The sequence below is a fragment of the Hydra vulgaris genome, chromosome 12, assembly GCF_038396675.1.
Source record: "Hydra vulgaris chromosome 12, alternate assembly HydraT2T_AEP".
Lineage (NCBI taxonomy): Eukaryota > Metazoa > Cnidaria > Hydrozoa > Anthoathecata > Hydridae > Hydra > Hydra vulgaris.
In genome coordinates, this window is record NC_088931.1 from 58,966,321 (window position 1) to 58,979,217 (window position 12,897).

General features: G+C 26.7%; 2 protein-coding genes across 2 annotated transcripts in view; one reads left to right on the plus strand and one right to left on the minus strand.

Annotated features, from left to right (window-relative positions):
- The window catches only part of LOC105843588 (tyrosinase), a 60,459-nt gene that overhangs the window by 22,263 nt on the left and 25,299 nt on the right, over positions 1-12,897 (minus strand). The gene's annotated exons all lie outside the window — the stretch shown is intronic.
- Positions 10,070-11,381, plus strand: LOC100212726 (uncharacterized). Its single transcript, XM_065811461.1, has 3 exons — positions 10,070-10,375; positions 10,464-10,673; positions 10,894-11,381. Exons 1-3 carry the CDS (start codon positions 10,304-10,306, stop codon positions 11,239-11,241), a joined length of 630 nt encoding a protein of 209 aa, XP_065667533.1. The 5' UTR covers positions 10,070-10,303; the 3' UTR covers positions 11,242-11,381.

A 12,897-nucleotide genomic window follows, 5' to 3' on the forward strand; every position in this document is an offset into this window, starting at 1 on the left:
AATATTTTTTCAGGGATTAGAACCCCAACGGTTCTTTTGCAGGGATTAGAACACTCAGGATAAGATTTGAGGTTTATATTTTGTGATCTTTTGTGGAAAAGGGAGGAGGCGGATCTGAAAAGTTTTTTGCGTGACGTAATTTGCAAATGACCCCTTACATCTACACGGTGAAATGTTTCATATAAAATATTAGCTCTCTCAAAGTGAATAAAACCTACCTATAGCGAAAGCTACTTAAGTGTTTTTGTTTACAATTTAAATTGTAAATTTTGAACGTATAATTTTTTAAATTTTTATTTATTCACTTAAGAAGGGTCTCACAATTTAATTACGTTTAGAGCCCTAGTTAAAGAACGGAACGGATCGGCACTGTATATCGGATCGATATTGTATGAAAATCTTTTTAATAATCACATGCAAAGACTGCTAAAAAAAAAAAAAAAAAAAAAAGCAACAACACATAACTATACAGTTTTTTTATATAATAATTATTGTCATATGTTATGAAGTTGTTTAAAAATGCAGGGCCGTCAGGAAAAAACTTTGGACCATAAAAAGGCAGAAGCCAAAAAGCATGCGGAAAAGCCTTTTTTGGCGAGCCCTCGTTAAATGATCAGTTGTAAACCCAGAAATACAGAAGCTAACTAACAATATTTTGGATTTAAATTAATTGGGATATCGAAAAAAGAAATTTGTAATTTTGATTATTTATTATTTATTAAAATACTAAAGAAGTGAAAAAATAATATAAATAAAATGTAAATATAGTAAAAATAGAGAAAAAGTATACAAAAATAGTGCAAGATGAAAATAAAATAATTTTTACAAATACACACCCAATGAATCTTTCCCAACCTCTTTTCAGGCCTGGTTGTTTGTATATTATTTTTTAGATACTATGTTAGAACTAAGAATCGTCAAGTTACTTACTGTTAACATTACGAATTGTTAACTTAGGCGGAATTTAATTCTAGTTACCATACATAATTACCGGAAAGCGTTGTGAAGCTACTTTCAGTGTATTATAAGTTACTCTTGAGTACTTTTAGTTGTTCTCAAGTGACCGCAGATACCGGTACCGGTAACTAAAAGTAATTTTTTTGGAAGTTGATGAAATCCTCAAACCATTAATAGAACTTCAAGGGAGTAAACAAAAAACTTAGTGCTGGATTAAGAGAGAGGTCGTTGGGATGGAGGGAGATACTATATTTTAATTTCTTAATTTAATATGAAAGGAAGGGGGGCATATATTTTATTCTGGCTCTGAAAAAACTACATTCAATTCAACAGTCATATTTGTTTTTGTTAACAAAATAAAATTAAAAAGATTTGTAATGTTCAATCAAATAAAAAGATATTAGAAATGCATGTACAAGTACTATTATTCAACTAAATCGATTTTTAGTCGATTAGTAGATAATCCAAAGTCGATTAGATCCACTATTAGATTTTTCAAAGTCGACTAATTTCGACAAGTACACTTTTAGTCGATTTAGTCGAAGTTGATAGCAACGCTAGTTTAAACACTTTTTAATTTTAAATTTGCATAACGTAAGTTTAAACCTTATATTTAGAATTTACATAAAAGTTCGTGCGCTTTTCCTAAATGATATAACTATGACGTTTAAAAGTTATATTGTGCAATTCCCTAAGGGCCTCTAACGCAAGTATAAGAAATCACTGTTGCAACGTAAACGGCTAATTACTCTCTAGTGGTTATACAGATGAGATTTACAACGGTTTCAAACAATTTTATTATATCTTAGCAATCTTTTTGTCTAAAATGTAAATCAATCAATTTTAGACTAATTTTGTCTAAACATTTTGTCTAAAATGTAAATCAAATAAAAGAAAAAAAAAAATCTCTTTAATCGCTCGGTAACCTAAGTGAAGTAACATGTGTTACAATTTTACTAATAACATAAGTTACTAATTTATTAATATTTGTTGTATGCGTACGAGTAAAAAAACTAATTGCTTTTTAGTTTGAATAAACAAAAACAAATAAATCCGTTATTAAGAAAGGAATAAGAAAACGAAGCTTCGTTTGGACATATTTCGAAAAAGACCAAAAGAATCAAACAAAATACAGCATATGTTATAAGATTCTACCTTACAACAGTTCGACCAGTTCAATGCAATCCCATTTATCAATTGATCATTGCATTAATTCAAAAGTATCTAAAAAAATCAACAATATTACTAAACGATGGCGATATATCCGATATTGAGAGCGGTAATGAAAATAGTTTTGAAGAGACTGATCATAAAAAATTAAACAAGTTATTGGTGAACTTTATTGTTGGTACTGATAAGCCGATTTCGATAGTACGTCATCCAGATTTTGTAATTTTAATTAGTGAGTTAAACAAAAGCTACAAAATGCCATGCATAAATACGGTGAGCAAAAAATTAATTGCATCAGTAGTTACTGACTCAGGTGCAAACATTTTCTCTGCAGTAAATAAATTTGATGATAATGTTCTTAAGATTCCATGTGCTGGTGATTGTTTGAATTTCGTGGTTGAATCTTTTTTGAATCTTCTAAACACGAGAATTTGAATCTTCTAAACACGAGAGATATAAAAGTAAAAAAATTAAAAAATGGTTCAAAGCGTTACGAAGTAAAGGATTACGACGGTAATGGAAAATTAATTAATAAAGAAATTACAGAAAGTGAAGTTAAAGAAATTGAAAAAATGAACGAAGACAAATTGGAATTCGCCAAGGTAATTTCATCCTGTAGGCACATTGTTGGTTCATTTAAGCATTCGGAGATGTTACAAAAAAAGTTAAGAGAAGTTCAAGAAACACTTCGATATGAAACTAAAATAAAGTTAGTACAGGATATAGCTGTTAACTGGAATAGCCAATTCGATATGATTGAATCTATAACTAATTCAATATGATTGAATCTATATTAACTAATAAAACTGCGTTAGATATGATAAGCATCAAATACCAAAATATAAAAGACTATCTTCCCACTGCTAATGAATTTAAGGTGCCGGAGGATTTATGTTATTTGTTACACCCAATTAAAGATCTAACAAAACTTTTTAGCGGAAAGAAATATGATACAGTAACATTTCTGTTTCCAACATTGTATTCTCTACTAAACGGAATACTTGAATCGCAACTCATTTTTACAGAACTAGTTAAGACTTTTCAAAAGAAATTATTAAGGTCTCTAAAAGGGCGTTTTAAAAACATTTTTGCTAATGATTTTTTCTTAGCAGCTACTTTTCTTGATTTTAAATTTTGTAAATTTGGGTTTATTAAAAATGATATCGATAGATATGAATGCATTACAAAGGCAAAAATGTTTATAAAAACATTTTATGAAACACATCTTAAAGAATCCGAAGAAATCGATATAACAATTGAAACAAATTGTTTAAATAACACTTTAAACTCATCAAAAGCTCAACTAACCATACCATAAAAACATTTCAGCAATCGTCAACGCCACCGTTTGCAAATACTACTAATTTTGTTAACAACAAAAGACGAAAGCCAATCAACTTAATTGATCTTGTAACAGATAAATTATGTTGTCATTTAATCGAAAACAATGATAAACTTGAAAAAGAAATAAACGAATACAGTCTCCTATACTTTCAGAGCTACGAAAATGGTGCCATCGATTTTTTCCAAGCTAATCAAAAGTTGTTCCCGGTTTTGACACAAATTGTACGGGTAATATTTTCAGTTCCAGCGACATCGGTGCCATCAGAATGCTTATTTAGTTCAACCGGTTTAATAAGTACGGAGCTACGGAACCGGCTGGCGCCGAACTTATTGAAGCAGTTAGTTTTTATTAAAGAAAACAAATAATGAAAAACATTTCTTTATCAAATAATTTTAAAAGAGTACGAATTGAACTGAAATTTTTTTTCACTTATAATTCTTAATGATTTAAAACACTTGTATTCTTTTTTGTTTATCTGATGAGCTTTTTAACAAACAGCTTAATTAATGACAAGTTGTTTTCTTTCCAGTCTTTTTTTTTCCTGTCTGGAAAAAACACCAATATTTAATCATTGAGCTGCCACCAAGGCAGGCGCTAGTATGTGTCACGTGGTGGGGTGCAATTAAAATTTTTGCTTAGTAAAAAATAAGGTACTTGTTTTTTAAAACTCGACGATTGACTGGTCTAAAAGGTCTACATTTGCCGGCTTGTTTAAAAGGGTAAATTTTTCCGACTAAATGCACAAAAAATGCATTGAGCAGGGACGGGGTGTGAATAATTTAAAACTTAAGTAATCTTTCCTCATCACTGAATGGTTTAGAATTTGTAACTAAAGAGACTAGTTTCATAGCTTGCAACAGTAGCATTTACTGTTAAGATAATGCAAATCTTGTTGTATAAGGAACTGATTATAAATTTGTTTTTTGTTTTTTTTCCCTAATAGTTCGTCAAGAAACTGGTTATGTTTTTTAGATGTTTTGAATCATGGTGCCTCCTCAAACTATATTCTTTGCACACTAAAACAGATTCATTACATACTAAACATACTGGCACTAAATTAAATTTACCAAAATAGTATTATATTACCATATATACATATATCTCTATATATAACATATCTCTCTCTCTCTCTCTTTCTCTTTCTCTCTCTCTCTCTCTCTCTCTCTCTCTCTCTATATATATATATATATATATATATATATATATATATATATATATATATATATATATATATATATATATATATATATACATATATATATATATATATATATACATTTATATATATGTATATATATATATATACATTTATATATATATATATATATATATATATATATATATATATATATATATATATATATATATATATATATATATATATGTATATATATATATATATATATATATATATATATATATATATATATATATATATATATATATATATATATATATATGTATATATATATATATGTATATATATATATATGTATATATATATATATATAAATATTTATATATATATTTATATATATATATTTATATATATACATACATATATATATACATATATATATATACATGTATATATATTTATGTATATACTTATATATATATATATAATAAAAGGTCTACCTGCTGAAACACTTCGTGGTAAATTATTTAGGCGCCCGGTTATTTTAATATTATTATGCAAATAAAATATAATGTATTAAAATTACTTTTGGGAATAAATTTACCATCTAAAATTCTTTTTTTCTTCCTTAAATAATTAAACTTTTGGAAATCTAATTTTATTTTCGAAATAATTTAGGTTTTCAAATATTGTTTGGTTTTTTTCGAAATTATTTGCATGTTTCGAAATTGCTATTTTTCTTTTGAAATTAAGCTTGCTTTTTGAATTTCCTTTTTTTTTTTGAAATAAATTTCACATTTCGAAGTTCTGATTTTTCTTTCGAAATTAATTTCAGTTTTCGAAATCCAATTTTTTTTTTCGAAGTTAATTTAACATTTCGAAATTCTGATTTTTCTTTCGAAATTAATTTTAGTTTTTGAAATACACTTTTTTTTTTCGAAGTTAATTTCACTTTTCGAAATTCTGTTTTTTCTTTCGACATTAATTTCGCTTTTCGAAGTCCAATTTTTTATTTCGAAATTAATTTTTATATTGATATTCCTTTTATATTTCCGAAATTAATTTGGCTAGTTCGGTTATTTTCATAAGCTTCTACAGATTTCGAAAAAAACTAAGTATTTCGGTACCTTTTTAATCGAAAATTTTCGAAATTTACAATTTTGATAACGAACTCTATTTTTTAGCTACAGTATGTAGCAGTTGTTAGGCCGGGTGAATAAAAATAGCAATACACGGTTTTATAGTCTCAGTTCCGTTCCTTAAAAAATCAAAATTGTTTAGAAAAGTAAACATTTCTAGAATTTGAGAAGGTTTGAGAAAAAATTTGAGAAGCAGAATATGACTTATTAATATTACTTTGATATAAAATCTTCGATATAAAATTTTCCTAGCCAAATTCATCCCTAACTTAAGTTCGAAACATTTATCTTACTTAACGATTTTGTGATAATTTACGGAACGGAACTGAGACTATAAACCCGTATATTGCTTTTACTCAGCATTTTTTGAGTAATTGCTGAGCTTTACATAAATAAAAATTTGAGCAATTTTGCTCAAATTATGCTTTATTTTATTCACCCGGCCTATTATTTCGCAATAAAACTTCACTAAGTCGCAATATTTCTTCATGTTTAAAGCTCAATTACTTTCTTCAATACATTGTATCAAACTCTAAATATTGATATTTTTATCGTAAATGTTAGACACACAAAAAAAAAAAAAAAATGCGAAAAATATTTCTCAATAGTTTTTATAAAGCTCCCATTTGTTACCGTATTGTAAGCATTAAAAGAATATTGTGTGAGTAGATCAAGAACGGGTGAAGTGACGAACCTTGGTTTTTAATCATTTTTTTTATTTGGTTAAATTTTTTTTAACTTTAAAAAATGTATAGAATTACAAATATTTATGTAAATTGTCACATATTTAAAAAACTTAAGTACCTTTTTTTTAGTTATAAGCGTATTCTGAGAAAACCTAGAGCAATAAGCGACAGAATCCTAACCACTGCGCCTCAGCCTCGTTAAGTATTTGAAACATTTGGGTAAAGTACTACAGTTTTTTGGTAAAGTAACGTTTCTGCTTGTATAAGTTTTATTAAGACCCATTTAACATATCTGTATAAAACAAATGTTATATAAAAGCCTTGAGTAAAGTTTTAGTAAAAAAAAAACTTCAGCTACTTTATGTTACAACCTTTAATGTTCAAATCGTTTGATATAAAAGTTAACACTAATACAATATAATTATAATATCCATCATTAAATCTAGGGCTTGGATCAACTGACGTAGATAGCTTTTCAGTAATAGATATGCGAATCTTAAGTCCCTTAGTTTATTGTTGGTAAGTTTTTAGTATGCAAAATTAAAAAGTAAACTACCAATAGTATAACGTGAAAAATGTTACCTATATAGATAACATGCAGACACAATATGATTAAAAAAAATTACCACAAAAACTATAAGAAAATTTGTGTGTATTTTGTGAAATACTACAAGGTTCTCGATGATAAAATTTATCTCAGTGTTCTAAGAGTTTCCTAAGAACATATATATTGACCAAGTGCATTTTGTTTATATTACAATGGTAAAAAAATTGTAATCAGTATATAGTTGTTAAAAAATGTATAATTAACTTAAATAAAATACTTAGTTTCCTACCTAGAGCCACTAAACAATTTTCGGAATTCTGTTTAGAAGAGCTTTGATTTTCTCGTTTTGATTTTTTACCCCATATCGATTCGGAGGGCTAAAATATATATATATATATATATATATATATATATATATATATATATATATATATATATATATATATATATATATATATATATTATATTAATGAATGTTTTTATTATATTATTAATATATTAAAAATATTCATTTCGAATATAAGTGGTTATATATATATATATATATATATATATATATATATATATATATATATAAACACTTTTATTCTAAATGTATTTTTTTAAAATATATCAACTAAATGTTTTTAACGTTCTTTGCTTTATATTCAAATGTAAGATAAACTTAACTCCTATACCTTTTCAAACTTTATAAAGCACAAAAACAAATATGATCTAGGAAATGACAATTTTATTTATCAACATTATTCGCATACAAGTTTTCGAAGGTCTCTAATATTTTATCGCCGAACCAAATAATTTTAAAAAGTTTTGATTTTTCCTAAAGTTGGAATTTTTTAACTTTCAAAAATGAACTGAAAAAAGTTATTTTCTCAATAGATAATATATTTGAGTTCTTCTGATCTCGTTTCTCTTTTATAAGTGTTATCTAAATGTAATTTAAAGTATTTAATTTGATTTTTTATTGTTTTGTTAAACGGTGTTTTATAATTGAGATACCTTATTTTATTTGTATGAAGGTTTTCTTAAACGGTATTTACTTTTCATTTTAAATTTTTTTGAAATAATTGGTTTACTATTATTGTATTGTTAAACGGTTCTCGGTTCAAGATCTTACAATCCTCTTCTAGTTTCCGTGTTCTCATATATTATGTACAACAACATTTTACCTGAAAATATTGTTAAAAGAACAAAATATATATATATTTATATATATGTAAATACCTTATAATATAATCTAGAGTAATGAAAACATGGTTCAGACTATTAATTTTTTTAAATATTGCTCAACTAGTGTTTAAATTTTAAGTTTTTCTTTTCAAGCTAAGTAATAAATAGTTAACAACTTAAAGAATAAATAGTCAGAAAGAAACAAATTTAGGAACAACCATCAATAGGTAATTACGTAACTTTTAGTCCGACATAAACAGTCATGTAAAAACCACAAAATTAGCTATGAAAAGTCTATTTTGTTTTTAGTTAAACAAGCAATGTTTAGTTTTTATTATATTTTTAAGAAAAATTGGGAAAAAATTTAATATTTCCGTATATCCAATACCAAAATACCGAGTACTCTAATATTTGTATTGGATGCACTACTAAATACTAGTGTTTTAGTATTTGTATTGGATGCACTACTTCTAATATTTATCTGTGCTAAACTCAAATCTTACAATTAATATTTGAACCAATTCCTAATGATACACTTTCTTTAAATTTTGTATACATATTCTTGCTTGATGGCAATGCAATATTTAATTTTCAATGCAATATTTAATTGTTAATTTTGCATTTAGTCGAATAACTTTTTTTTTTCCTACGGTATAGAACAGGCTTAATCATCATACCAAAATTCAATTTTTTGAAAAGTATGTCAGGTATACAAAAATTAGTCGATATGCAAAATATGTTTAACCACCTCCTTAAAATAAACCTTTTGCGTTTTTTTCTTCTGAAAAACAGATTTCGGAACTCAGGGACAAATAATTATCTTAAAACAATCTAAACTTAAAATTTGAAAAATTTGAAAAATATCAACTTTATTTCCTGGTAAACCACCGTCACAGTCAATAGATTTTTACACAGTCAATAGATTTTAGACAGTCAATAGATTGTAGACAGTCAATAGATTGTAGACAGACAAAAGATTTTTAAGTTTGGTGTATCAAACTACTGTGATTGTACAGTGACAGATGTTCATAAAACTACAATGACTTTGCAAACCGTAAACAACTTTTTTCAAGGAAAAAAACAAAAAATTATAAATTAACTGAATTCAACATTGTCAAGCAATTTAGATTTTTTTTTTTATGAGTTCAAAATGTTTTTGGCAATAACTTGTATGGCACCCCTCCCCACTTAAAACTTGAGCCAGCCCTACTTTTGATGTGTATGCATCAAACGAAAGGCGTATATCCATTCTTAATAAAGAAATAGATGATACCATGTTTTCGCAACTTGTCTATACTCTACGAAACTTGATTTTAAAAACCTTATAAAACACGTGTTAAACTTAAGTAAAACTGACCGTGAAATCAATGTGTCTTTCGTTTACACATGGATTGTGACAAACGTGCCTATACGGGTTTTATGTGAAACTAGATTTGCCGGCTGGGTTGCTTCAACTACTTACCTTAAAGAAAAGGTTTACTAGAATAGTTTAAACTTTCTATATCGACCAATTTTACGGTGGTTGGTTAAATTACACGCTGTACTAGTGGTGAAAGTTATTTTACGCAAGTAAAGATATTTTCAAATTGACGCGAGTCAGATAAAATATAATCCTAAGATATTTAACAATAAACCTAAAGACAACTTACTAGACCAATAAAAATAACTAAAATTAATTAATATAAATAATCTTTTCCTGCACAAGTTTTTGTTACATTTTATTCTTAAAAGTTATTTTAAAATACAACTATTTGAAATATATAAGTAAGTATATCAACAAATGTTTGCACAGCTCATGTTAGTATTTTTTTTATAAGCTTATGTGTATAATGCTTTTGGCTCCTAGTTAAAAAATATTTTTCTTTAACAGCTTAACTGTCATTTATTAACAACAAACAGTTGAAATAACTTTTATTTAATTGAACCACGTTTATAGTTTAAGCAGAATGTGCATTCTGATTGTTTTAAAATCACATTTTCTGTTTCCCTCCAATTTAGCTTTTATATACTTTTTATAAGTACATAGCTGCATAGTTAAATAGCTGCATGGCGACATAGCCACAAAGTTAGATTGATACGTAGCTTTTTACTATAAAATGTATATAACTATAATCTAAATAAAAAGTATTAGATTTTATATAAAGATTTGCAATGATTCAAACAGCTATTTCAACACTAAATGATATTGACAATATATTGAGGTGTACTAATGATGCATTTATGGTAATTAATATTAAATTTTATTTTTAAATATTGATTTATAATCTTTTAATTATTTAATATTGAAGTTTCATTTTTTTTTATGATTTAGGCGGATGCTTTTTTCAAAAAGCCAGAATATCACCATCGATTCACAAGGGAAGACGTAGTATCTAAAATGTCTCATAAAGATTCAGTTTTTATTCTTGCAAGCGATAGTACGACGAGTGAAAACTCTAATAACGAGGTTATTGGCAGCATATATTTATATTGGATTACTAAGAAAGATTGGGTTGTTGTTGATAATGATTCTGTTCCTAAGGTTGATATTTATGTTGTTAGTACCCTCACGTATTTTATTGATTATTATTGTAATTATTTAAACTTCTCAGAAGTTTAAAAAAAATCCTGTTGTTCATTCAAAATGAAAGCCAAAAATAATTTGAGCTTATACCGAATGCTAACTTTTTCGGTTCCAGTTATACTGTTTTTCATTTCGCTTACATATTTTAACATTATGAATCATAATGATTCTGTTTTAGGTTACTCTGGTTGGAACATTTTCGGCTGTTTCTGTGCCGTCAAAATATAGCAATCGTGGCATTGGTAAAGCATTAGTTGCTTCTGCTGAAAATTACTTACGTGAAAATGTTTTTAAAGCAATCCAGCATCAAATGTTAAATTTCGGTAATATTACAAATAATAATCCGCAATTCAATATAGTTATGGAAATTGAAGTAATTAATTTACGCGTGGATTTGTTTCCTTGGTATGAAAAGCAAGGTTATCAAGTAGTTGATAAAATTAAACCCAACAAAGCAGTATTTGCAGTCCGATATTTAGATGGTATAGATGTTTTTTTTATAATGATGAGAAAGACACTATTATAAATTAGTACTATTAACGTAGACTTTTGATATAACTATCGGAATTTTTTGCAATTGTGCGGATGTATAGTTTAATTTAAAAAACTTATTTTAATCAGTCATTTCAAATGTTTACTTTGAAGAATTATATGTCGATATAACCATTTCAAATCTTATTCTGAATTTTAATATGTTGATCAAAGTAGATTGAGTGCTTTAAGCATTAAGTTTTAATTGTTACTATTACGAAATTTCAATTTTATGTCAAATATAAATGCAGTTAAATAAAACTTGGTGTAGTTGAGGCAATTTATAAATTATTCGATTTCTTTTATAATCAATTTTAGCATCAATTTTTTATAATGTTTAAAGAAACTTTCCTCTTTTATATAAAAGATTCAAAACATTTTTATTACCCTTAATTGTTAATCTAAAGAACACCGCTTTTGAGTCTTGAGATTAATTCCGCTAAACAGCGTTTACTTAATTTAAGTAAAATTTTTTGAAAAAGTGCCTTAATCTACAATAGATCCTAGCTCTAATATGTTCTAGTACATATTAATTTAATATAGTTGTCAAAACACAACATTTCTATCAATTTTTTACAAAAGATATTAATATTCCGACCAAAAAAGAGCTTAAAATTAAGAAAAATTGCCAATACATGATCAGAACAGATCATATTATTAAACTATGATGTTCGTTTTACCTAAAAAGCGTATTTGTTGAAATCTTTTTTAAATTTGAGCAAGTAATCTTGATTTTAAAAAAATGTTTGTAGTAAAAAAACCGAGACCAAGATTAGATCTTGGGTCTCGGTTTTTTTACTACAAACATTTTTTTTTTATGTTACAACAAAATTTATTTCATGATTCGCAAACCTGATCATTTAACCGAATGTTGTAGTCAGCAAAATATTAAACAGACGCTTTAGTGAGAAAATATTATACAGACGAATAATGAGAATTGTGCAACTTCTACTGACTAAAAGTACTCAATCTAGCAAAAATTGTTTTAGTGGATGTGCAGTGGATCTATAGGCATTTTGAGTGGAGTTTTGTTCATTGGTCACTTAGTGGACCATTATTGGCAACCATTATAAAAGGCAAGCCGATAACTTATCGACATGTTAATAGTAACTAGTTATCAGCTAGCCAATTTAGGCGGCTGCCATTAATAATCCACAAACCCAGTTGACACAGGACCTAAGTAACACGTCTTTTGAACGTTTAAAAGACGTCCAAAATGTTCGAAAGACGTTCAAAAAACGTCTAAAACGTTAAATAGACTTTTGAAAGACGTCTTTACTGCGTCCGATGTCCACTGGGAAGTATCCAATAAGCAAAACTACAATGGACCGCTCAAAATGTTTATATGGGTCCATTGAAATTCATTACAAAATGTTTGCTGAGAAGTATTTCAGTGCTAAAGTTCTTGAAATAGAGCCATTAAAAAGCTACATTCATCTAGTCTAATATAAAATAAAATAAAATAAGCAAAAAAAGAGAAAGCTAACACTTTTGAAATTGAAAAAGTTAAATTAAGTTAAAGTTTTGAACATTATTTATATTAAACATAATTTTAACTTTTCAACAATACATATATAGAACATGTAGATAAAACTTATTATTAAAATATTGTAAAATTCTCTAACTTGTTGTACTTTTAGAAACTTAACGC

Bases quoted from the DNA above. Each gene is read 5' to 3' on its own strand.
- LOC100212726 (XM_065811461.1), top strand. From the start codon at position 10,304: ATGATTCAAACAGCTATTTCAACACTAAATGATATTGACAATATATTG. The intron at 10,376-10,463 runs GTAATTAATATT...TTTATGATTTAG, and splicing joins GTACTAATGATGCATTTATG to GCGGATGCTTTTTTCAAAAA. The intron at 10,674-10,893 runs GTTGATATTTAT...ATTCTGTTTTAG, and splicing joins ATAATGATTCTGTTCCTAAG to GTTACTCTGGTTGGAACATT.